The 26488-nt window shown below is 42.1% G+C and overlaps 1 protein-coding gene across 2 annotated transcripts; it reads left to right on the top strand.

Moving 5' to 3' along the window:
• Window positions 1-331: 331 nt before the first annotated feature.
• On the top strand, window positions 332-19210 carry XIAP (X-linked inhibitor of apoptosis). Of its 2 annotated transcripts, none has more exons than XM_080990573.1 (7): window positions 332-901; window positions 6046-6962; window positions 8100-8199; window positions 9066-9141; window positions 14001-14034; window positions 14874-15074; window positions 17012-19210. In XM_080990573.1, exons 2-7 carry the CDS (start codon window positions 6080-6082, stop codon window positions 17203-17205), a joined length of 1488 nt encoding a protein of 495 aa, XP_080846699.1. In that variant the 5' UTR covers window positions 332-901; window positions 6046-6079; the 3' UTR covers window positions 17206-19210. The 2 variants fall into 2 exon arrangements, with proteins under 2 accessions (XP_080846699.1, XP_080846700.1); XM_080990574.1 differs by lacking the exon at window positions 332-901 and adding an exon at window positions 928-1153.
• Window positions 19211-26488: the final 7278 nt, after the last annotated feature.

The following is a 26488-nucleotide window of genomic DNA, read 5'->3' as shown; positions in this document are numbered from 1 at the left end:
AGCTATGGTGTTGGAAGGTTTTTTGGCAAATATATGAATGTTGAAAGTAAAAAAATGTACATTCATTCATTCATTCATTTACCACTTAACATGGGCAAAGCCAGGGAGGCTGGGGGCAGGTGTGTCCTCTAAATCAAGTAAATAATAAAAATACTTAACTAACCAAGGGCATAACACTGCGGGGGCTCAAGGTCCCTCCACACAAATCCACTAAGTGACCTTGAGTGATGGAAAACACGATACGTGGGAGGGAAGAGTTCTGCCTGAGCATACATTTACTAATGTAGGGCTGTCATATTTCAGAAACCAGGACACCCCGAAAGTTGTTGAGATTTTCGTAGGTAATATATATTTTTAGATCGCAGCCATAATTCTTTTATTGCCGTTTCTTATGGCGACGTGCCTCCTTCCTTCATTTCCCCCTTTTCTCCTTTTTCATGGAAGTGCAGTCCGCAAACACGCCAATAAACCAACGTAGGCAAGCTGATCCTATATGACATCCTGCTCGATTTTGAGTCGCTGGCTGTTACAAAAGAGCGCAGCGCACCGCCAACCGAGGCAGGGGATGGGGACATGACTACAATTCCCATCACCGCTGATCACTGGCGACGCAGCGCTTGGGGACTGACGGGAATTGTAGTCCGCCCGTGGCCTCCACCGCATTTCCCCGCGACTAACGCTTCCCGCCCTGGCAACTGAGTCCCGCCAGGTGCCGCTCTTCCGCGAGGCGCTTCGCCCGGCATCGCGGCTCCTCGCCGAGGCCGCTGGGTGGCGCATCCGCCCGCGCCCGGCCGCTCTTCTGAGGAGACGAAGGGGAGCAGCCGCCATTTTCCCCGCCCCTCTCTGAGGCAGCTGACGGTTTCAAGAGTCACAGGAGCCGCTTGGCCTCGTGAGTCCAAAGGTAAGGCCTACGTTGCGGGGTCAGGCATGGTCTTCCTCGGCGAAACGGGCGGGGTTAAGCGCCCGAGGCTAGGGTCAGTGGCTAAGCGAGCAAAGGTGGCGAACCCCTAATTTCTGGAACGGGGCCGCCAAAGCCGCACCTCTTGATATAGTAAGCAAATGCAGAGGAGGTAGTAACTTGGCACGATTTCAGCCCCACAAACCCCTTTCAATAGGATTGGCGTGGTAGGGCCGACCCACTCCATGAAGCAAGGTGAGTCGGTTGCCTCAGGCAGCAGGATGCACAGGGGCGGCAGATGCCTATGTGGATCTTTCTTCCCACCTTCCCACCCCGCCCCCGATGCAGATCACTGCTTGCCTGGCAGGAAGGAGGGGCATTTTGTGGTTCGCCTCATGTGGCAAAATGCCATGTACTGGCCCTGTGCGCGGGTGTCCCCCTATTTGGACAGTTCCCTCCTTGCTTCTCCACCTTACCCCACAGATCTGTGGGACTGTGAGTGTGTAACTTCACTTTTGCACTCCTGCAGCCTTTATCCTGTAAGACTTGAGTGTGTGCATATGTGGAGGGAGGAGAGTGTGCTATCTCCAGTACATCCCTCTCCCCCACCCCGCTACTTTCCTGGAAAAGGCTGTTATGAGAGCAGAGTAGCTGCAGTAATCTCGGGTTTTTTATTATTATTATTCCACAATTGCTTCCCTTATGCTGAAGATGACAGGTAGCTGGGTGGTGGCACTGCCACATGCATGTCGTGTTTTCTTTGGCTTCTGCTTCTTAGGTTGCTTGCTCAGTTTTGACAAGTGGAATAAAAGCTGTGCAGGATAAAAGCAAGATGCTTCCTTGTAGTATGCAAAGAAATGGTGCCCCCTGGGAACCAAGATGGTTGGGTGTGGCTGCTGGACACACCTGTACACATGACAAACTCCTGAAGCTGAATTCTCCTTTGATAATGCAACCCAAATCCTTTTCTTCCTATAGTACAACAGGAATGTTGATTACACAGAATGTAATTGCTCAGGTTGATAAATAAGTTGTTTGAAAAATGCAGCTTAGCTAATTTTTCTTCACTGCTCAAATCTGTCAAAACATGGGGAAAAATAACTTTCATTCCTTTGAAGACGGGTGGGGAACCTGTGACCAGCCATATGTTTTGTCGGCCCCAATCAGCATGGCCAGTGATCAGGAATGATAATGCTGGAGCATGACATGCTCCCACCACTCATCAGCTGACAGCTAGTGGGAGCATGCCTTGCTCCAGGTAGGAATAGGTTTACAACATTTGGGGCTTTTTAGCTTAGGAGAAAAGGCAACTAAGAGGGCACACAATGGAAGTTATAGAATTATGCATGGTGCAAAAAAAGATTTTTCTCCTTGTCTCATAATACTAGGACCTGGTTCATCTGATGAAGCTTAATCATAGAAGATTCAGGACAGACAGAAACACAGAATTGTAGAGTTGGAAGGGACCAAAAGGGTCATCTAATCCAACTCCCTGCAATTCTGGAATCTTTTGCCCAACATGAACCTGTCATTAAGAGTCTCATGCTCTAGTGACTGAGCTATCTCTGTACTTCTTCACACAGCTCTTAACCAGGAGTGGGGAACTTCTGACCTATGGGCCAGACTGGGCCTACAATACTGTTTTCCCCAAGGCACACCCATTTATGATGTCTGTTCTGCTGTGGGGTGGATAAATATGATATTTAAAAGGAACAATCCAGTGCTTACAGTGAGCTGATAATTGTTTCTTTGCTTGGAGCAAGATGCAGTTCCATGTTGAGAGTGCACCTTGCTCCAGCAGCATTTTGTGAAGGGGAACTCCCTTAGGTAGCTGATGCTTCTCTCTCCGCACCCCTATGGGTGAGAAAAAGAAGCACTTTGCCAGCCCTATGCCGTGTGCTTCCGAAAAGTGGCTGTCAGGTAAAGTGCTTGGAAACTCCACACAAGGGATTTTGACAGATGAGCCAGACAACCCACCTGTCAACAATCCACCTGTCAATAAGGCGATGCCATATTGATGTCATGTGATTGAGAGTTTGGTTGCGATTTTGAATTGCGGCCTAAGATACTTGACTCTTGGGCAACCAGCAACTGATGGGCATCATACATCTTGTCAACCATGTGAAAGAGTGAATAAAGCAGCTGAAGTAATTGAGGTTGCTGTTGGTACATGCGATGTTAAATTTGATATATTGAGTGAAGGAAATAACTGGATGTCTCTGGTAATGCCCATCAACAACTTCTTTAGTATTTGAATACTGTTTAAAATCTCTCATCTGTAACATGTCCACCATGACCAAAGCTTTTAATTTGCTGAGAAATTATGCACACACAGCTGCAGAAAAGTAAAATGCATCAGTAAACAATTTTTGAACATTTTTTCCTGTGGATGGCACATTACTGCAATATTTGAAAGACGCTAATGAAAAAGTATGTGTAGTATGCTTTTTTTTAAATTTAAAACAGAGGTCAGGTGTGTATTTGTCTTTGCTCCTCTTTCTTCCAGAAATTTTGTGGACATAATGATTTCAGAAAAATCTTGTGCCATATTTGTGTTACTTGTGTAAACCAAATTATTTATTTATGTATAAAGTTTATCATTTGCTTTTCAGCTGCAAGTTGCCCAAGGCAGTGTCCAACTTATAAAACTAGAAGAGCTGGAACAATAAAGCCATTAAGCTAGCACCATTGACAGGGCTATCCTATGCATGTATACCCTGAAGGAGGTCCAATTGTGTTTAATAGGACTTAATCACTGGTTAACCCAGTGTTTCCGAAACTTGGGTCTCCAGGTACTTTTGGAATACAGTTCCCATCATCCCTGACCACTGGTCTTGCTAACTAGGGATGATGGAAGTGATAGTCCAAGAAACAGCTGGAGACCCAGGTTTAGGAAACACTGGGTTAAACTATTTAGGACCCCACATGTTTAATTAGTTAATTAATGTTTTAATTAGAAAAGTGCCCACAGATTAAGTCAGCACCTGTACTATATAATTTCAATGCATATGCTAGCAAAAGCTACAGCTGCCAATGGCATTTTAGAAGAATTAGAAATATTTTTATTAGAAATTTGTAGGTTAGACCTATTTATGTTGATAACAAATATTGAGGTAAGCTACCTGAAGGCTAGAAGGAGCAATTACTAAGTCCTCTCAAAAATTAGTCCCATTAAAGTTGTTGGGATTCATTCCCACTAAGGGTGCAGGCTGAATATTTGGAAAGTATTTGGAAACCATCTTGGCTTTTCCCACCTGACCTGATAGTGAAGGGTCCTGATTGACTCCAGCTACAAAAGCTGAGACTGCTGAAGAGGCCAAAGGCCATCTTGGTAGTCTCTTAAGTGCAGAACCAGGCCATCAAGCCTGAGCTTCCACAGCCACCAGTCGCCATGAGCCACCATTGGCAGCATTAGCAGCAACAGCTGCAAATATGTTCTATACATATGACAATACTTTGTTCTCTTGTTAATTATGCTGTTTTAAATACACATTTCATATTTGACTTCCTGTAGTAATGCTTTCTTTTGAGGTTTAAGGTAATCCCCTCTCATTAGGATTGCAGGTAAAGAAGCTATGATAGACTCAGTGTTTATATTCAAATTTCATTATGCTGGTCCAGATTTAACATTCAAATAAATCATTTTAACAAATGTATTTAACAGCTGTTTAAAGATAATAAAGTGAATGGTGTGTCAGAGCCTACATTGAATTTATAGTATCTGAATTAAGGCTTAACCAGAAGTGTCACATAAACCTAAGAAACTGTTAAGTTCTTGAAGAAGATCAGCCCTACACTGTAACAGCAAGTGATTACTTGTTGGTGTTTTCTATTTCTTCAAGAGTGGGACAACATATATTTCTACTTCTGAGAAAGGCTTTTAGCAGTCAAGGAATCTCATCAGTTACTTGAGTACAGGTAACCCCCAATTTACGTGGGGGTTACATTTCAGTGAAATCACATATACAGTGGTACCTTGGTTTACGAACTTAATCCATTCCAGAAGTCCATTCTTAAACCAAAGCTGTTCTTAAACTGAGGCGCGTTTCCCTAATGAGGCCTCCCACCGCTGGTGCCCTTCCACCATTCGGCTTCTGTTCGTAGACCGAGGTAAAGCTAACCAGAACCTACTTCCGGTTCTGTGGGGTTCGTAAAACGAATAGTTCATTAACAGGGCTGTTCATAGACCACTGTATTGGTCTATGACCAATACCATTGAAAAAGCCTGCATAGACCCAATTCTGCCCCTTTTTGTGACATTTTCAGTTCAGTTCTGGCATGATGCACGCAGTCACACACATACCAGACACACCTAAAACAGTCACTGCCTGTAGTCTCAACTACTCACTGAACGTTAAGGGTTCATTCACCGCCTTACATTATGCTGGTATATGCCAGGCTTCCTCAGCTTTGGCCCTCCAGATGTTTTGAGACTACAGTTCCCATCATCCCTGACCACTGGTCCTGCTAGCTAGTGATCATGGGAGTTGTAGGCCAAAAAACATGTGCAGGGCCAAGGTTGAGGGAGCCTGGTATATGCTGTTATCTACAAGACATACCTTTCTACATTCTGCCTAAAACAAACAGGTTAGTCCTTAGGGAAGTGAATCAACTCACACAAATCGGGCACATAGCTGTCAACTTTCAGATTTGAAAATAAGGGATCAGCAGCCTCAAAAATAAGGGATCAGCTGCCTCACCTGTCCCGTGGACGGTCTCCGGGATATCTAACAATCCGGGATAGCAGCAGGAAATGACGCTGGAATAAGGGAATTTCCCACCAAAAAAGGGAAGATTGACAGCTATGATCGGGCATCAGGAGTGATACTTAGCTGCAAGCCCACCCCTTTACAATCTCTAAAATAGAAGGTAATAATGGAGACGTTTATAGGTTTGTTTTAAGGATTACAGCTGGATCTGAGGTAGCCAGTGTGATACCCTCCAGAAGTTATTGAACTACAACTCTCATGATCCCTGGCTATTGACCATGATGGTGGCTGGTGTCAATGGGAGTTTGAGTCCAACATCTGGAGGTCATCATGTCTACTCTGAATATGAAGCACTTTGAACTCTCAAAAACCCATATAAAAGTTAAGTATTAAATTTCATACCTTTAGAATTCTAAACTTAAATGTGTTCTTATTTAGGAAAACGCTTGAAAACCCTTTTCTTGAAGGAGGGATGACATGTAATGGACCAGATAACTGTGAAGCTCGTGCCACTCCAGAGGATGATCCTGACCAAGATCTTGCTAAAGAATGCTCCAGACTACAAACATTTACCAATTTTCCAAGTCACTGTCCTATCTCCTCCTCAACTCTAGCCCAAGCTGGTTTCTTCTACACTGGAGAGGGAGACAAAGTAAAGTGTTTTAGTTGTCATGCAACCATTGAAGGATGGCAAAATGGGGACTCGGCAGTTGGAAGACATAGAACTGTTTCTCCAAACTGCAAGTTTATTAATGCCATTAAGATTCTGAAGAATGATACGCATTCTGTTTTCCCAAACTGTTCACACAGAACTGAAATCAGCCTTGCAGCTGACTCTCTCCAGACCCCTCTTGATCCATCCTCTGATCTCTATGCAGATTATCTTTTGAGAAGTGGGCAAGTGGTAGATCTCTCTGGTTCTCTGTACCCCAGAAATCCTGCCATGTGTAGTGAAGAAGCCAGGCTGAGATCTTTTCACAACTGGCCTTCCCATACTCTTATCACTCCGAAAGAGCTGGCCCATGCTGGACTCTATTACACTGGCACTGGTGATGAAGTTGAATGTTTCTGCTGTGGAGGAAAACTGAAAAACTGGGAACCTTCTGATCGTGCTTGGTCAGAGCACAGACGCCACTTCCCTAGGTGTTTTTTTGTCCTCGGCCACGATGTGGGAAATGTTGGAAGTGTTTCAAATCAATCTGGTGATACCAGCCTGGATAGAAGTGACATACATAATGCTGACCTTCCCCAAACTCCATCTATGGCAGATTACGAGAACCGAATCAAGACATTTGCAACATGGAGGTATTTGGTTAGCAAGGAGCAACTTGCCCAAGCAGGCTTTTATAGCCTAGGTAAGCTGAATACAGAGCTTCAAAGTTTGTATTGCTATCCCTCAAGGGGGGAAACGACATTATATGATTAGTAGTGCCTAACATGGTTTCAATGAGCTCTTAATAAAATTAGCAAAATGATGGAATTAAAAGCAGTGGCCTTTTTCAGTTCTCTTACTGTTTTTTAGACCACCAAGTTTGACTAACTCTTGTTAACATGTTAACACTAGTGTGTAATTCTAAATTTGGTGCTTTTTAAATAATTCAAACAACTGAGTCATTGTTTTTGTTTTTTGTGCTAAATAATCTTCAAATGAAATATTTGTTCAAGTGCATAATTATTATTATGTCCTTTGCATTGGAGAGGATATACTTTTCATGTACTGTATTTGATTTAGTGCAGATTCTTTTTCTTCCAACTTACTTAAAATTCACCCCATCCCAAGAACTTGGGATAGTTAAAAATATGTTAATGACAGAAATTTACAGTTGGCCTGTTCTTAGAAACCAAAAGTCAATTTGAATGTAAAAGTCTTACGCTGCATAGGAGAGTTTAATAGGCTACCTTAAATGATGTGGTAGGACATAAATATGGACATGCTGGTTTTCAGTGATGCACAGTTCATTTGTGCTGAACTTTGGTTCCGCCCCAGAAAAATGTGAATATCTGTATGTTAATTTGTATAAATTCAGCCTTATGTAGCAGAGAAAAGTGTTTCCTAGCCACTTGAAAATAAAATAGGGGGTTCTAAGAGAAAAGATAAGGAATGATAGATAAGTTTCCTTTTAAAATACAGCTTGTCTACCTCAACTTACCTGCTGCAATGGGTGCATATGTGTCTTGGGGCACACACTTGTTCATCTGAGGCAGTTGAGAGGCATGATCAGCAGCATCCCATGTAAACTGAATGTGCACCCCAGACACTCCAGAGTCTGCAGCGCAAGCATGCTAGACAGATTAATGTGGAAGGTGAAGGTGAAAAGGCCTGAAAACAGTTGATTTAATTAGGGCAAAACTTGCCCCCATTTTGGATCATTTTCTCCAGGACTGCTCACCTGGCACCTGGCATAATAAGCTTTCATTCCATTCAAAGAAATATTTGCAGAGGCAGATTTTATTAAGAGCTTATACATGAATATATTCCTACTTCTCCACAGGTAATGGTGATAACGTTGCGTGCTTTCACTGTGGTGGTGGATTACAGGAGTGGAAGACAGATGAAGATCCTTGGGAGCAGCATGCAAAATGGTTTCCTGGGTGAGGCACTTCATTTCTCCCTATGTGTATTATCTGTTATCTGTGCTAGTGTCTATATATACATACTGTACATTGTATACTTATGTTAATAAGTACTCTTCACGTGGTTCCATTCCATTTTCAGGAGACTCTGCAAATGTAGATTACCTATTTGTAAAGTGGTCTGTGATGTTGGAATTTAAACCAGCTGCTCTGTGACCTCCTTTGCAAGCTTCTCACTAATCTATTCTTTAATATTTCCCTTAACATTTTATTTTTGGGAGGGGTGTGGAGACATTCCAGACAGCAGCCTGGTAGGAAAGCGCAGCCATCTCAGAAAGAGTTGTTCTGTCTGTCAGCTCGGAGGCAAAGTTATGTGGGAGATGCAGTTGGGAGAAATTGGATCTCTAGGGCTTCTGAATCCTGGGCAAGTTTTGGTGATTGCTCTCTGCACTGTCCCTCTCCCTATGATGGAATGGAAACAGACCAACAGAGACCTCACTGCTTATGTTGGTAAATAGGATCTGTGATTGATGCTCCCAAAGCCTCTTTTTTCTGAGGAAAGGGTGAGAAGAGAGCTGTACTGTTAGCAAGCAAATTAAAAGATGGACTATAACATGGTAGGGCGGGAGCTTGTTTGTTTGTTGTTTCCAAATCAGTCACTCACTGCACCTGTCAATGATTTAAAGCAGTAATTTGGTTTTTAACTTCCAGGTAATCTGATCAGTGTACATTTTAAGGAATTATGTCAACTTCCACTTCCATAACATATTAAGAACCTTTTCTCATAGGCTACTATGTTCTTCCAGATTCACTATAAGTGCATTCTTCCATGAGACTGTTTTAGGTGATATCAATTTTATTTAGTTCAAATATTTTCCATCTAGGTGCAAATACCTGGTAGAAGAAAAGGGGCAAGACTTTGTGAATAACATTCATTTAACACCACAACAGGATTCTACAGTAAGTGTGTGTCTTCTCCACTCTCCCCACCCTCCTGCCCCCAGGAACCATGCTTTCTGTATACCTCCATTGAAAATCTATTTTAAGATAAATGTAATTTTGAACTATAAATTCACTGAACCAGTCAAATGAATAAAAGGGCTTTGGTTACTATCTTGCCATCTTTCTCCAGCTGCCTATGTTTGAACAGATGGTGCTTCCATATGTTGTTGTAAAGGTTAATTACTATATGCTGAGTTCAAGTTACTTAATTTATTATTAGTATTGTTAGTATTATTAGTATTATTTATTTGTTGGTTTCTTTTGCCAAAAACAACTGAAAGTGATTTGCCACCAGAAAAACAAATAAACAAAAATCCACATAGATAAATGAAATGAAATGAAAAAACCATCCCTATAAAAATGTAAAAATTAAAAATACTGTTTCAGTGTGAGATTCCAGGGGTTCCAGGTGCTTACCCAGGGTTTGTGCTTCATTTGGGAATGAGGCAAAGTGGAGACTGGAGTCTTTAGGAACTGACAACACCTCCAACTTCCACCTCCATGTCCTTAGTCTTGCTCAGCTGCTGCTTCTGTTGCTGCTGTTGTTGCTGCTTCTGGTGGTGGTTCCTGTCAGGCAGTGGCAGTGGAAGCAAGACGATGATGATGATGATGATGATGATGATGATGATGATGGGGAAAACATGGATAGTAAATGAGCATAACACTCCATTTAGAACTACTGGTCCAGAATACATGCTGTTCTCAGCAGAGTAATTTACTTGCTCAAATAAAAAAAAGGGCTTGTATAAATTGCAATACTACTTTAAAGTTATTGTTTTTAGGGCTTCAATGTAATATTGCTAGACTGTGATTATCCATGAATGTACAAAATTATTAAAAATAGCACTGGTCATTCCTTCAGCCTGAAGATTACAATTTACAGATTGACAAATGGGGCTGTATCCAATATAGTCAGACTTTGAGTAGACCCACTGAAATTAATGGACATGACTAGCATAGGTCCATTAATTTCAGTAGGTATTCCCTGAGTATAACACAACCAATAATCTATTTCATGAACCTCTACCCCCTTGGGTTGAATACAAGTGCGCCCTTCTACATGCAGAAATTACCTCCTGATCACACCTTGCTTTGGATCACATCCACGCCATACATTTAAAGTACATCACTTCTCCCAAAGGTGTCCTGGGAACTGCAATTTCCAGCACTCTTAACAAACTACACTTTCCAGCATTCTTTGGGGGAAGCCATCCCAATTAAGTGTGATTTAAATGTATTGTGTTGATGTGAGCTTAGAATGTTCCACAGGCAAAATATATTTTGCCTGTGCAACCAGTGGCAGACTTGGGTACTATGGTGCCCTGTGGAAGTCCAATATTTGGTGTCCTTCCCAACCCTCACACTGCCTTACCAAAGGTAAGAAAGAGAAACCCCCAGGTTTCTCTGTCCTCCATCAATCGCGGACTGTGGGTCGGGGAGAGGAGTAGCGTTGTTAATCCAGGAGGATTGCTCTTTCAGAGCTCTGCCAGCACCGGCGATCTCCGGCATTGAATGTGTTGGTCTCGTATGGGGCACCAAGGACAGCTTGGCTGTCTGGCTGGTTTACCGACCACCCAGCGCACCGGCAGTCACCCTGTCACACCTGCTGGAGGTGGTGGCAGGTTGGGCCTTGGAGTTCCCAAGCTTACTGGTTTTGGGAGACTTCAACGTTCCATGCCGATGCCGCCCCATCCTCACAGGCTCTGGACCTAGTGATTTCCATGGCAACACTAGGGCTCTCCCAGTTTGTTTTGGGCCCCACTCACCAAGCAGGCCACACGTTGGATCTGATCTTTGGTCCTGGCATAGATGTGATCATGCTCCCCCTGTGGAAGTGCCGTGGTCTGATCACTACGCTCTGAAAGCTAAGATTGACTTCCTGCTCCTCCCCTGCTCGGGTGGTGAGCCTATTTGGGCTCACCCGCGAAGGCTGATGGATCCTGATAGATTCCATCAGGCCTTGCGGGACCCTGCTCCTCCTGGCGACTCATTAGATGACCTTGTCGAGGACTGGAATAACTGGCTCTTGGCGGCCATTGATGAGATCATGCCTAAGCGCCCTCTGTGACCCCGCCGAAACCGGGCCCCTTGGTTCACTAAGGAGCTTCGGAAAATGAAGCAGGATCTCAGACAGCTAGAGCGAGTATGGCGACGGACTTGTGACGGAGCTTCAAGAACATCTTATAGGATGCTTAGGAAAGCCTATGAGATGGCTATGAAAGCTGCTAAGAAATCTTACTTCACAGCTTCCATTGCATCCGCTAGCTCTCGCCCGGCACAACTTTTTAGAATAATTAGGTCAATAATGTCCTTAGGAGGACAGCCAAATTTAAGCACAAATTCGACCCATAGCTGTGAGGCATTCACGAGCTTTTTTGCGGAGAAAGTCCTTCTGTTCAGCCGTGACCTCCCTGCCAATTTAGATACAGTGACAGAACTGGAGGTCCCTCGATTGTCTTCGGGTCCAGTGTTGGACCATTTCGATCGGATACTCCCTGCAGATGTGGATAGATTCCTCCAAGTTGGTAGGCCCACCACCTGCCTCCTTGATCCGTGCCCGTCTTGGCTGATTAGGGCATGCCCAGATGTCGCGCGGACCCCCCGGTTGAAATTATCAATTTGTTCCTTGGCACGGGGACATTCCCAGGGGAGCTGAAGGAAGCAGTGGTGTGTCCACTCTTAAAGAAAACTTCACTAGATCCTTTAGACCTATCCAATTACCGCCCAGTTTCAAATCTTCCATATCTGGGTAAGGTAATAGAGAGAGCGGTTGCTGAACAGCTTGGTAGGTTTCTGGAGGAAACATTGGCTTTAGATCCATTTCAGTCCGGGTTCCGTCCTGGTTTCAGGACCGAGATGGCTCTGGTTGTCCTAACAGATGATCTCCGTAGACAACTGGATCGAGGCGGGTCGGGACTGCTGACCCTTTTAGATTTGTCAGCAGCTTCTGACATGATCGATCATGATCTTCTGGACCACCACCTCGCAGACGTGGGGATACAGGGCATAGCCCGTAAATGGCTGTGCTCTTTTATCTCTGGTCAGGGACAGAGGGTGGCGCTAGGGAGGGAGATGTTGTTGCACCACTCCTTGGTGTGTGGAGTGCCGCAGGGCGCAATCCTCTCCCCGATGTTTTTTAACATCTTTATGCACCCCCTTGCCCAGATTGTCCGGAGCTTTGGGCTGGGTTGTCACCAATATACTGATGACACTCAGCTCTATCTGCTGATGGATGGCCACACTGACTCTGCCCCGGACACACTGACCAGATGCTTGGAAGCTGTGGCTGGATGGTTTCATGGGAGCCGATTGAAACTAAATCCTTCAAAGGCAGAGGTCCTCTGGTTGGGTCAGGATGGTATGGGGATGAGGGACCAACTCCCTTCTCTTGTGGGGGCCCAATTAGTGCCATTGCCTTCCGTTAAGAGTTTGGGTGTAATCCTTGACACCACCCTTTCCATGGAGGCGCAGGTTACAGCAACAGCCAAGGCGACATTTTTCCACCTTCGCCGCATCAAGCAGTTGGTCCCTTACCTTTCCCGCCCCGACCTGGCCATTGTGATCCATGCAACGGTCACCTCCACACTTGACTACTGTAATTTGCTCTACGCGGGGCTGCCCTTGAAGCTGTCCCAGAAACTCCAGCGGGTGCAGAATGCTGCAGCGAGGCTCCTCACGGGGTCTCTGCCATGGGAGCATATTCACCCAGTGCTTTTCCAGCTGCACTGGCTCCCGGTGGAGTACAGAGTCATATTTAAGGTGCTGGTTTTGACCTTTAAGCCCTTCATGGCCTAGGACCCTCGTACCTACGGGACCGCCTCTCCTGGTATGCCCCATGGAGAGCCTCAAGGTCCATAAATAACAACACCCTAGTGGTCCCAGGCCCTAAGGAAGTTAGATTGGCTTCAACCAGAGCCAGGGCCTTTTCAACTCTGGCTCCGGCCTGGTGGAATGCTCTGCCTCATGAGACCAGGGCCCTGCAGGATCTGATTTCTTTCCGCAGGGCCTGTAAGACAGAGTTGTTCCGCCTGGCCTTTGCTTGGAGTCAATTTGATTCCCTCCCCCTCTTTCTTTTTCCTTTTTCCTCCTGTGATTAGGCTGCATTTTAATAGTTTTAATGTTTTAATGTATTTTAATTTTGTTTTTAAGTTGTATTCATTCAACTCGTTTTATTATTGATTGTTAGCCGCCCTGAGCCCGGTCTTGGCTGGGGAGGGCAGGGTATAAATAATAATAATAATAATAATAATAATTAATAATAATTTATTAAATCCACCCATGGTGCAATCTACCCTTCTCCACTGTGGTTTTTTTTAATAAAAAAAACTAACTACCATTTGGCCCCTCCCTGACCCATTCCCAAACACAGTAACTTCTCAGAGGGAGAGGTGATTTCACTCTCAGTACTGAGTCCTGTAATAGCCATTCCTCCTGATCACTGTGTGACTTCCTTGCCTAACAATAGATGTAGTTGGTACTTGAATTTGCTTATTTCTCTTTCTTTCGTACCACATCTCTTAGATTGTAAGCCATTATTTTAAAATGTTGAGTGCTTTGGCGGTAAGGTTGATTTAAATGTAGCAAGTAAATGTGGGGGGGGGGCGGTATTGTGTTTGTAACTGTGGTTTGTATTTTTGTGTTTTTGTCTTGTAAACCAACATGTGATCTTTGGATGAAGGGTGGTACAGAAATTTAATAAATAATAATAATAGTAATAAACTGCTCTAGCACAAGATTTTACAGAACAACACCAGCAGTTGTTTTCTATTCTGCTCACAGTTCATTACATCCATTCTAATATCAGTGTTTCTGTTTAGATAGAGGAAGCAGAGAAGTTTTCACATTTTACAGGTATGGATACAATTGTTTGTAACTGTCCTGCTCAGTTTGCAACTCAGTAAGCCTAACAAGGGTCACCAGGTCTTCAGTAAACTAAGCTTCCTGTATTTGTTTGTTCTCTTCCTCTTCTTGGATTTGTAAGGGAGATGGCAAAACCACAATCAACATTACCATAAAAATCTGGTTGAAGCATAGAAAGATTCTCCTCCTCAAAGAGAGACTTTACATTCCTGCAGTGGAGTCTTTTCTAGTCCCAAAGGAAATCTGAAATACAGTTTGCAGCAAGGAACACTTGGGGAAGAGGGAGGGCAGGTAGAGGCAATGAATGAGTCTTGCTAAAGTTTAAGCAGAAGATAATAGAGAGGAGCCAGCTCCTGTGTGAGTTCCTGGGAATAATGCATCTGGGAAAAATGGCATAGAGCAGCCTCAGAATTTGAGTCTGAAAAGATGAACGAAATTGGGATGTGATGTGCACCTAGCAGAAGGAAAATTTAGCAGATAGCCTCAACTTGAAAAGTCTTTCCAACAAAGGATTTGGACCTGAGTGTCCTCACATAACAAAAAGCATAGATCGTATAGTTCTTGGGCCAGCCTGACTCATGTCAACTAAATGTCATGCCACAGGACTAGAGCTCAGCCATTAGGGCACTCTAGGAGCTCTACCTGCACTTCAGGAAACTCTATCATTCCGGTTTTAATCTTACATGTATCTGAACAATGATAAGTTGTATTGTAAACTATGTTTTCCATTAAGTATTTTAAAAGTAATTCAGTATATCAGGACATCTGCTGTATTTTTATCTCAGTTAATTTCCTTGCTTTGATTATATTTTCATCTCTTGGTTTTGCAGATGAGGAACTTTTACAGAACCAGCTGGTACAGAATGCAATGCACATGGGTTTCAGCCTGGATGAAATTAGGAGCACTGTGGAAAGGAAATGCCATCTGTCCGCAGAGGGCTACAGATCTGTTGAGACATTGGTCACTGACTTAATCAGTGCCCAAAGAGATAATAACCCTAGTGCATCCTGGGAAAGCACCTTGCAAAAAGGTGAGCGCAGTATATGTCCAAAGCATATATGGGAGTTGAGAACAAGAAAAGTTGCTCTGGATGGGATATATTTTTGCTTGAGGGCAGAGTGTTTGCTCATGGATACATGTGGTGGAGTTTTGGTGACCAGAATTTTGGGCAGCATCACCCTTCCAACATTTTATTACACATTACTCCATTGACTGACTGCTTTGACAGCTGTTTCCTATCTCTTTTTTGGTATGCTCTTGGTGTTCACTGATTTATCATTTTTAAAATACTTGTCCTGCTATTCCATTTAACATTCCTTCTGATGTTGGTCTAGGAAGACCCAGCTGCTCAGTATGTTGTTTAGAAGTTTATTGGGGGGGGGGTCAAGATTTAATTTAGAGATGCATTAATTTTGCTGCTATTATGCATTTGGATTTTTTATTGTTAGACCTTGTGTATTACTTGAGGATTGCTTGGTTTTATTGTATATTTATCAAGATGTTTTTGTCAGTTCATTGTTTTTGATGTATGTATAATATGTAACTGTTAGAGGATTATACATTTCTGTTGTTTATTTTTTGCTGTTGTAAGCCACCTTAGTATGGTTTGACTATGGAAAGATGACATACAAATTGGTGATCAGTTGAATAATTCCCCTTTTTGGTAATCTTTGGATAATTTTCCTTTGTTTCTACAAACATGATGATAAGCAAATATTGTTACCGCTTTTGCTTTATAGTTTAAAACAAAATTTATTTATTTATTTTAAAAAAACATAAATTGGCAGGTGTACAAAACATTTTGTATGCCAAATTACTTTGCATAGTCTCCAAAGGGTTAGGCTGGTAGTTTTATCCTCATAATGTGGGGGTAAATTAGTTGTTGCTTTGTTTATTTAATGTACCTTTCACCCAGTCTTCCAGAGAATTTTCAAGTTGATTTCTAAACATAGAATCAAACAATAGCTAAGGCTGCAATCCTAATCCCATTTACCTGGGAGTAAGCCCCACTGAGGGACATGGGTGGCACTGTGGGTTAAACCACAGAGCCTTGGACTTGCCGATCAGAATGTCGGCGGTTCGAATCCCTGCGATGGGGTGAGCTCCCATTGCTCTGTCCCTGCTCCTGCCAACCTAGCAGTTCGAAAGCACGTCAGAGTGCAAGTAGATAAATAGGTACCGCTCCGGCAGGAAGGTAAACGGCGTTTCCGTGCGCTGCTCTGGTTTGCCAGAAGCAGCTTAGTCATGCTGGCCACATGACCTGGAAGCTGTACGCCGGCTCCCTCGGCCAATAAAGCGAGATGAGCGCCGCAACCCCAGAGTCGGCCACTACTGGACCTAATGGTCAGGGGTCACCTTTACCTTTACCTTTTAAGCTCCACTGAATTCAATTGGAGTTCTTTCTGAATAGACATGATAAGATTGTGCTGTAAATTAGCTATCTCAGTGAAAAGAACAAGGAAATAGGCAAGGAAAAAAGCTCTCAAATGGACTGTAGCTACAAAACACAAAATTATTGTTTGCTGAAAGGTTGGTCAAAAAACAGTTGACCTGGTGCTATGTTATTTTCCCTTTGATACAGGAGTCTGTCCTCCACTGATCTAAAGACTAACTGGCTCTCTGTTCTTTTTGTTAAAGAAGTGAGAAAAAGTGATTTAGGGACAGTTTATTGTCAGCAGTTCGAAACTTAAACTGAGGATGACTACTCTGGTAAAATTCCAATGGAATTTTAAAAGGCATCCCAATAAACAAAAATAGGAAAGGCAATATATTGGGGACAGAGGCTAGAAAACCTGGTAAATGAGGGCAGTTGCAGCTCATTAAAGGTTCACAACTTGCACTCTTGGCCAATATGCCACATCAGCTTAATTTAAGTTGTCAGCTGTCTCTTTTTTTATCAAGTTGTCATATTTGTTTAAGGAGGGAAAACATTTCAAGAATTTTTGTAACTTTCTGTTTCCTTCTTAGATCTCAGTGCTGAAGAGAAATTAAGAAGTTTGCAGGAAGAAAAGCTTTGCAAAATCTGTATGGATAAAACTATCTCAATAGTCCTCATTCCTTGTGGACATCTTGTTGCTTGTAAGGACTGTGCGGATGCGGTTGACAAATGTCCTTTGTGTTGCACAGCTATTACAAAAAGGCAGAAGGTATATATGTATTAATAAAACCATCATACTATGCAACTGGAAAACTCCTACCATTACAGAAATAGATTGACTGCATATGCAATGTTAATATGTAAATAGTTTTAAAGAAAATTAAGCTTAAATTGAATGCACTGATTTACTCTATGAATTATGTAGCTGCTAAATTGTGTGTACTTTGACTCACTTTAGTCCTGATGTCCTGACCCCGAGAGCCACAATGTATGTAGAGGCATCAGAAAGCTGTCCTGAGGTGGTATATAGGGCAATATTTAGTTATGTCACCCACCACCACCTGCAGTCTGAAGGGATACAGCTCAAGCAGAAGCTTACTTCCCCAGTAAGAACTAGGTTAGAGTTGCCCTGAGGTCTAGCCAAAGTTTTGTCCCATGAATGGCAAAGTGTTTGAAGAATGTTTCACACCAGGGCAGAGAGAATCAGTAGATCGACGTTATTTTATAACGATTAGGATGCAGTGGCAAGTTGATTGCACTTCATGAGTCTTTGTCATAGAAATGGAAAGCACATTATATCTCTACAACATTCAGTTTTCATAATGCATGTACATAAATAATTTATGTTGTTGCTTTATGTCTAGACCTTCTAGGATGTTTGGGGAGTTTCAGAACAATAGCTTTTTGTTGGTGTTTTTAACTCTAATGACTCTTTAGTCTCCAGTTAAGAGTTGAATTGCTGATGGGGAACCTCACCTATATGTCAGAAGGCTTATTCCAGTGATTTGAAGGAAATAGTTGAAAATTAATCCAATTTTGTACAATTTGTATTTCAAAATATTTACATCTACTAGTGTTAAATGTCAGGTGGTTATGTTTCCCCTTCCACCAGCTCACTTATTATATTTGTTACTGGCGTCTCATTCTTGTTAACTTTGCAAATGGGTTTGTTGAATTTTGCCATTCTGTAGATCTATATTTATCATGCTGCTTACTATCATGGTTAGATCTGCATGAACACTAACTGAAAATATGTGTGACACCTTACATGCGTAAATCTATATGATTTGGGCTTTTTACATTAAACTGCAACATTACAGCTGCAGTTCTACCTAAGTTCTATACTTGGAAATGCTGTTGACTTTATTGGGAGTTACAAAAGAGCATAGGGTTGCAATATTTGGGCTTGATTTAAAACACTGTTAGGACCATTCCCTTAAGTTGCTAGAAGGAGCAGCATGGTGGCACAAATAAGTCTCTGAGCCCCAGGGCTGGCAGCAAGTTTTTGTAGTAGCTGTAGGGCACCATGCCCTGCTGCTCTGTGGAACTGCATTGTGGAACAGGCTTTAAATGTATTTGCTAGTTGATCTGAAAACAATCCAAAGGATAAATACCTCCAAGATGTGCAGTAATCAAATAGGCTTTTGTATAACATTTGATTTCCCACTTACTTTAGAGTTATCTACAAGTCACATGTTTTGAATATGATTCACATTGGTTAAGATCAGTCAACCTAATGCTGTTGATCATTGTAGTTTGTGTAAGAGCACACAGCCTATCAACATTAATTAATACTGTGCAGCGGCACTGCTAGTTAAATTATACCCTTCGTTGGTAATTTATCCATCCTGATGGTTATATCTTTGTAGCTTTCATTCTTATCCATTTGTGTTTGCATCATAATGAGAATATGATCTGTATCCAAAAGAGATATCCACAGCATTTATTCACCCTCTCCACTTCTTTCACTTTATTTTAAAATATATTTTTTAATTTTATTACAATTGATAGCAGCTTTAAACTATGTATATTTTGTGGACAATATTGAAATACACTTATGCAAACAAATAGGTTTGGAATCTAACTGTATAATGAGTTTTGATTGTAAATATTGTTGATCTATAACTATAAAATAATGGTTCACCACCATCTGGATTGAGTGGAGCAAATATATGCCAATGTCTTGACAGGTGATATATTTTTTTAAAAGTAGTATAATAATGTAATATAATCTTAGTACTATTTTGCAGTTCAACTCTGACGATTTTTAATAAAGTGATTTTATATTATATATTGAAACTTATTTCTCACATTCATAAGGGACACCACAAATAAGTCAGACTCCTGTCTTTTCTCTTCCTCTTCTTATTCTTTGGATACAGTAGAGTTGAGAATATTAGTGCCTCAGAGTTACCATCTCACTTCCCATCAAAAAATTCATACAGGGGAGAACCACATCAATGCTTGGAATGTGGAAGGAGCTTCAGCTTAAAACAAAGTCTCACTAGGCGTGAAATAATTCATGATGGAATGAAACTATAAAAGCAGTGATTGCTGGCAGTCACTGAATCAGAGACGGCTGTGCTACAAGGTGTGAATCTACACCCATACGTGTTTCCAGCACTCTTGTATATCCCTAGGCACACTCCTAACAGGTTTAGAATCTTACTGGAGTTAAAACATGCATCCACTATAAATATGTGTTTCTGTTCTTATCCTTATGCCCCATAAAGATGTTGCACACACCAGAGCAGGTATCTTCAGCCTTGTCAGACCCAGGACCCACTGTTAACCCAAACATGCATTTAGGGACCCATTTATTAATCTTCTACCATATATTTGTATACTGGTAGTGCTCCTATTGCACCACACCTTGATTATACCCTTTAATCAGATTGTGACCCACTGGTCGCAACTGGTCCCAACCCACCAGTTGAAGACCACTGCCCCAGAGGAATAAAGAAAGATTGGTTTATTATAATAAATGGAAGTGATAGCATATACAGCTGCTGTTTTCAGGCAGCAAGCTTACAATAAAAGTCGGTAGCAAATTGGGCAGCATGCACACCTTGACCATGAGGTTAAAAATAATCCCTGTACTATCCTAAAGAAAGGTGTGGAATGGGTATATCTGTCCTAAAGAAAGTAGAACCTGTACTTCCGGAGGTGGCGCCAACGGCAATGGCGGAATCCCTCTAACCCAGAGGGAGATCGCTCCACAGAAATCGGGTCTAAAACCGCTTCGGCGCAGCGGGGACCCTTCAAACCACAGGCGGGTGAAGCCTGTGACCCTGGGACTCGGCGGGCACTGTTTGCGCCCCCCCGGTCTGCAAAGGAATCCGGCAACGGGCTCCGGAACAGAGCGGGGAAGTGAAGGCGCTGTGCTGTGAGTCGTCTGCTTCTTTTGTGGAGTGAAGCCGCGTAGCTGTTGCCGGAGAGCGCTGCCTTTTTTCCTGGACAATTCGGACTTTAAAACAAACATCCGTGAGTACCCAGAATTTGGACAAATAGGGATACTAAAGGAAGATTAGTGAAAAGGGCAGAATTGGACTATAAAAAAAAAAGAAAGAAAAATTGATTGAATTTGGTACGGAGCGGTAAGGGCTAAACAGGAAGTCACCCTTCCGTTCTTTTGTAAATATAAGAAAGCAAAGTCAAATTGTACTAGAGCTTTGAAAATTGCTCTCAAAAGAGTGGAATCCAACATTTTAAATTGGGAATATTTTTTTGGACTATTTGAAGCAGTAAAAGGAAGTTATTTTCGTCCTGATCCTGGAGCGGGGAAGTCAGGACTGACGTGAACAAATCAAGGTATCTGTGTGTGTCAGATGGTTAAAAGAAGAGAACTTTTGTGACTCTATTGTTCCCTTTCGCATTTTAAACGAATATATAAGGATAAAGGATTTTAAGTAACATGGAAATGTATCAGAAACAAATATAAGTCTTCCCTTTAGGGGGAGCTTTAGAAACTGTAACTAAATGCCAAGGACTTGACAGTTGTTACAAAGAACCGTGGGAGAGTGCAACAATGTTTTCAGAAGTTGTGGTTTGCCTGCTCAAAGAAACAAATATTCTACTGGAAGAACTACATGATAAGGTGAACCAGATGGCCAAGTCGACTGGAAATCTCAGACTGGCAGTGGAAGGCGTTGATCAAACTGTGGGAATAGATGTGGAGTCTATCCAGGATTCAAACCAGGAGTGTGTTTTGACAGAACAGGGGTTTGTGGCATTAAATCAGGAGTGTGGCCTGACAGAACAGTCTCAACAGGAGCTTGATCCTTCGGACTTGATAATGGAATTTGGGAAAAATCAGATATGGGAAGGGAAAGTTCGGTGTGGTTTGGAAATGGGGGGCTGGATTGACCCCCCTATGTTGGGATATTTGGACTTTTTAAATTCAGTAAGAGGCTGCGATATGTTTGGAAATGTGGGGGTCCACAAATTTGGGGGGCCCTTGAAGTATGCTCTTAAATACTACATGGAATGCAGCGATGAACAGGGGAAAGGATCTGATCTGATGAGAAGGGTTAAAAGCACTATTAAGTTGGAGCTACTACGAGCAAGTGATTACAGCCACAAATATGAAGAAAAGCTGCGGAAGGGCCATGGAAGTGATTTGAGGGCCTCGGACATAAGGTCACCGGGTTAGTTTGATGAATAAGGACTGACAAATCCCGAAACCAGGAGGAAGGGACGTTGGATTAAGATTGGACTTGATTATATGCTTCTTTCTCTTTTTTCGTTTTTTTTTTTTGTTTGTTTTTTTAATTAATAGAATGTTTTATAAAGCTGATGAATGATAGAATGAGAGAAAAATGAATGATAGGAAAATGTTGGAAGAATTTACCTGGCTTTAGCAAAAATGTATAAAGAATTATGAAAGAACATTAGGAATATAAGAAGTGGGTAAAGTCAAGATCTAAGTTTTAAATTTTAAAGTTTATTTATAATAGAAGGATCATGAAAGAACATTATGAATATAAGAAGTTGGTATAATTAAGATTTAAATTTTAAATTGCAAGGTCTATTATATAATAGAAAAATGGAAAGGATTTGCTGGGATAATTAATAACTAGAATACAAAGGAAGGGAGGAGGAGGAGGTCTAATGTTTTTTCTTCTCTATTATTATCTTTTTTCTGTATTTCTTACCTTTTCATATTTTTATTTTTTTACTTTTGTATTTTTTTCTTATTGTGTGTAAGTTTTTGTATTTTCTATTTTTTGTTTTTGTGTAATTTTTGTATTTTTTTTTGTTTGTTTTCTTTTGAAATCTTAATAAATATTAATAAAAAAAAAAAAAAGAAAGTAGAACCTGTTAGGGATCAGAGGTCTGTACCTTTGGTCTGGAGTTCTGCTCTTCTCAATAGCCTCAGCCTGCAAGACTACAGCATCCCTCTCAGCCCTTTGGTCCATGTCCAGCAAGGCATGAAGCAGGGAGTTCCACTGGAGCTTTGAACTACCCAACTATTGAGAATCGGGGATTAAAGTATTATTTGGAGCCAACGTATCCTTATGGGAAAGGGATGAGTGAGGGTTATAACAGCTTTATTTTTTAGTACCATTGTTTGTTTCCTACAAGTTCCTGTATGTTTACTATTTTGAAGTTGAAAGGAGAAGACCCTGGTTATATTATATTTCTCCTGTTTCATGAGTTTACCATTGGAGAAAGATTCTGTAGTCTGTGGAGAATGCCATTCTTTCCCATAGGAGGTGATAATTAAATTTTGCTGGTAACACAGGATTAGTGTACTGAGGTTTACATTAAGCTTTAGGAGGTCAGGATATTTACCCATATATTCCAGAACACATCACAAGTTACAATTTCTAGTGTTGGTTCATGCCACGATAGCCATACATTACTCAGAAATACGCCCCACTGAATTCAGTAGAGATTGCTTACTTACTAGTATGACTAGGGTTGCAGCTTGAATAGGCTAGTCTTATCAGTGTCGCAAAGAACTTTTAACAAGTTACCCCATCTGTTTCTAGAGCAATGGGAAATTATTTCCCCAAGGATCCAGTTTATTCATTCCTTCGACATCTTTCCAGCCATGGCAGGCACTGTAACTTTCCCAGTGGTTTGACTTTACCCTCAAAAGTGCACTCCTCCATTGTCTCCTGAGAAAGACTGATGCCAACCAGTGACAGTAAAAACAACACAGCCCCAGCCCTTTCATTAAAAGCATTCAGGTTCCCAAAAGGCTGTTGGAACAAGAAAGTCTGCTGGCAGAAGGACAACAAGGAGGAAGTAAGTCTAGCTTCCCTAGGGAGGGCATTCCAGAGTCTGGGATCAACCACCGAGAAGGTCCTCTTCCACATCCCTATCAAGGGTGGCTGTGAGGGTGGCAGGACCAGGAGAAGGTCCTTCCCCAAAGATCCCCAAACCCAAGTAGGTTCATATGAGGGAATATGGGCATTCAGATAGCTTGGACCCAAGCCAAATAGGGCTTCATAGCTCATAACCAGCATTTTGAATTATGCCTGGAAACAGACTGGTAGCCAGTAGAGCGATTATAAGAAAGTTGAATGCTCCCTATAACCACCCCCTTTCAAAAATCTGGCTGCAGCTCTTTGAGCAAGCTGGAATTTCTGTGCACTTTTCCAAGGTGGCTGTCACATAGAGCAAGTTACAGGAATCAAGAGAGGATGTAGCCAAAGCGTGTGTGTCCCTGCCCATCTGCATAAGTCTTTAAAGGGCTGCTTGGCTATTGTTTGTTTCTGCTGTAAATCATTATGTGTTCACTACCCTTTGATCTTTAGGCGCTAAGCAGAAACATCCTTCTTCTCACAGGCCTGTTATTTTATATTGTAAACTGCCCTGTGATCCTCACATGAAGGGTGGTATAGCAGTAGTAGTAGTAGTAGTAGTAAGAAGAAGAAGTAGAAGTAGAAGAAGAAGAAGAAGAAGAAGACGAAGAAGAAGAATGGGAGCCTAGTAAGTTTGAAATAAGCATAGATATCACCCTTGTATTTGATGCTCTGCTGAGAGCAGAGGAGAGATACAGCACTCCTCCACCAGCCTGCTCTCTATTATCTGCATGCAATTCTTCATCACCTGTGGCTATCAGATTAGTGCTTAAATACAAGGCTTGTTTATTTGTTAATGGGTTGCTATATCCTTTGACTGCACCTTCAGTCTGCCAGCCTTGATAATCAGCCAAGAAAAGTTCATATAAACTTTTGACTCCCCACCCCGCCTGTTCCTATGCATGAATATTAAAATGCCCTTGTTATAAATTTTAAAGAACATTCCATATGAACTTGACTTCCTTCCCCCCCCCCTCAGTGGACTGAAATGTGAAGTCAATATTAATATTTAGATTTTATGTACAGTCGGCTCTGCTTTGTAGCTCTGCTGTCATCAGCTCTTGCAATAGATTCTTATAATCTTCAAAGGCTTGGATTTCAGCTTTCATAGAAGCGGGCCTATTATTTTGCAGGCACAGTTATATGGATTCAAAATCTCAGTGTTGCAGAAATGCTTTTGATGGGTTTGAAGCTTGTATGTTATGTAAAGTTAGCTGTCTTATTCACAGCTTGAAATTGCAGGGGACAGAAAAAGGACAAATTTCTCCTAATGAAGCTCTAATGCAGCATTCCAGTAACTTTTTTTTAAAAATCCTCTTTCTTTTTACCCGATTTATATTTATGAAATAAAATATATCCTTCCTACAAAAATGCATTGCTGTTGTTTTTCTAAGTACTTTCCAAACATCTGTACCAGCACGACAACATTTACAGCACAATCCAATGCATGTCTACTCAGAAGTAAATCCCACAATGTTCAGTACAGTTTACAGCTGAACAGTCAGAAGACCTCAGATCAGGTTAGATGCATTCATATCCAACCTTCCTCTAAGGAGTTCAGACAGTACCTAGTTCAATCCCTGCCTCTTCCCTTTTATCCTCACAATAGCCCTGTGAGGGAGGTTAGACTGAATGACAGTGACTGGTCCATAGCTGTCAACTTTTTCCTTTTCTTGCAAGGAATCCTATTTGGAATAAGGGAATTTCCCTTAAAAGAAGGGAAACGTTGACAGCTATGGACTGATTCAAGGTCTCATTGTGAACTTCTTGTCTGGGGGCGGGGGCTGAATCTGGGTTTTCCTAGTCCATGGGAACCTGTTCCAACTCCAGCTTGCATCAGCCTGGCCAATGGTGATAGTTGATAGGAGTTGCAGTTCAACACCACCTAGAGGACCTCAGGCTCCTGACTGCCTCTGCAGCAATCTGCATGGTGATGAAGAGGCAGCCTTGTGTATGGAGTCAGTATCTTGAATGACCTCTGCAAAAGGCATTGGGTCCCTTTCCTCATTCAGTGGCACTCAGTGGTGAAAGTTCTCAGCTCGGTGCTGAAGCGCCTCTAGATGTAGGGCTACTTCCAGTCAGAAGGATGATGATAACCATAACTCTTCAGTTTGCTGACACCAGCTTGCCACATAAATTAAACCACGCCAGCCCATTCCTTTCTAGTGTTACTAGCAAGGATTAGAGCCCAAATGGGGATGGTTATTGAATCGCTCGCTAAAGGGGCAAGGAGAACCATTTTGGATTCAGAACACAGTGAACACACAAACTGGGTGAAAGCTAAATATTTCATTAAATACCCCACAGAAAGCTACAAAGCACCAGCATCAATGGTTGTGATGCCTGAGCTTGCTGATACATAATGCTTTCTGGATAGCCCAGCCCGTGCAGAGCTTGTCTGAGACCTGGGGTGGCCGTCTTGTTAGAATAAAGTTATAAACTCAAACAAAAAAACAGCCAGCAAGCATAAGATGGCAAGGGAGTTCAGATAAACCAGTTTATTGCAACATCTCCAACACAGTATATCTTACATGCTTTAGAAACTCAAAAGTTAGTACAGTGGTACCTCAGGTTACATACGCTTCAGGTTACACACTCCGCTAACCCTGAAATAGTGCTGCAGGTTAAGAACTTTGCTTCAGGATAAGAACAGAAATCGGGCTGTGGCGGCGCGGCGGCAGCAGGAGGCCCCATTAGCTAAAATGCTGCTTCAGGTTAAGAACAGTTTCAGGTTAAGAACGGACCTCCGGAACGAATTAAGTACTTAACCCGAGGTACCACTGTAATCACTAATCAATCATACCCAACTACTGTGCGGCCTTTGGTCACACCGTTCATCGTCTCATCAACTAGTGATCCAAATAAAAGATTGAATAGTTCAGTACTAGAAATAGAAGCACAAAGGGAACATTGGGAAGTTTGCCGTATGTTAATGCACATATAAGCATAAATATAAACTCAAGATACCTGCTTTCTAGATTTCTGTTCAGCAAAACACTCTATAATGGCATTTTGGTCAATAAGATCTGGGATAGAATGTTCGATGCTGAGAACGAGAAGATCATTAAGGCGTTCATCACCCATGGTTGACTGAAGTGAGTTCCAACGCAAGATAACTCCAGCACCAGACATGTGGTTTTAACAGACTCTCAAGTCCATGAGATGCACCACCACCTAGTCTGATCTGATGCTACATGCACAGGCCCTCCAAGTGTCCCTGTTTTCCAGGGACAGTCCCAGATTTACAGAAGCTGC

This window comes from Podarcis pityusensis (genome assembly GCF_964106645.2).
Source record: "Podarcis pityusensis genome assembly, chromosome: Z".
Classification (NCBI taxonomy): Eukaryota; Metazoa; Chordata; class Lepidosauria; order Squamata; family Lacertidae; genus Podarcis; species Podarcis pityusensis.
Note: the sequence above shows the minus strand (reverse complement) of the source record. Positions and strands in the feature narration are given on the sequence as shown.

Coding starts and splice junctions, on each gene's coding strand:
- XIAP (XM_080990573.1), top strand. CDS start 6,080: ATGACATGTAATGGACCAGATAACTGTGAAGCTCGTGCCACTCCAGAG. Junction 9,142..14,000: donor CACCACAACAGGATTCTACA/GTAAGTGTGTGT, acceptor GTTTCTGTTTAG/ATAGAGGAAGCAGAGAAGTT. Junction 15,075..17,011: donor GGAAAGCACCTTGCAAAAAG/GTGAGCGCAGTA, acceptor TTTCCTTCTTAG/ATCTCAGTGCTGAAGAGAAA.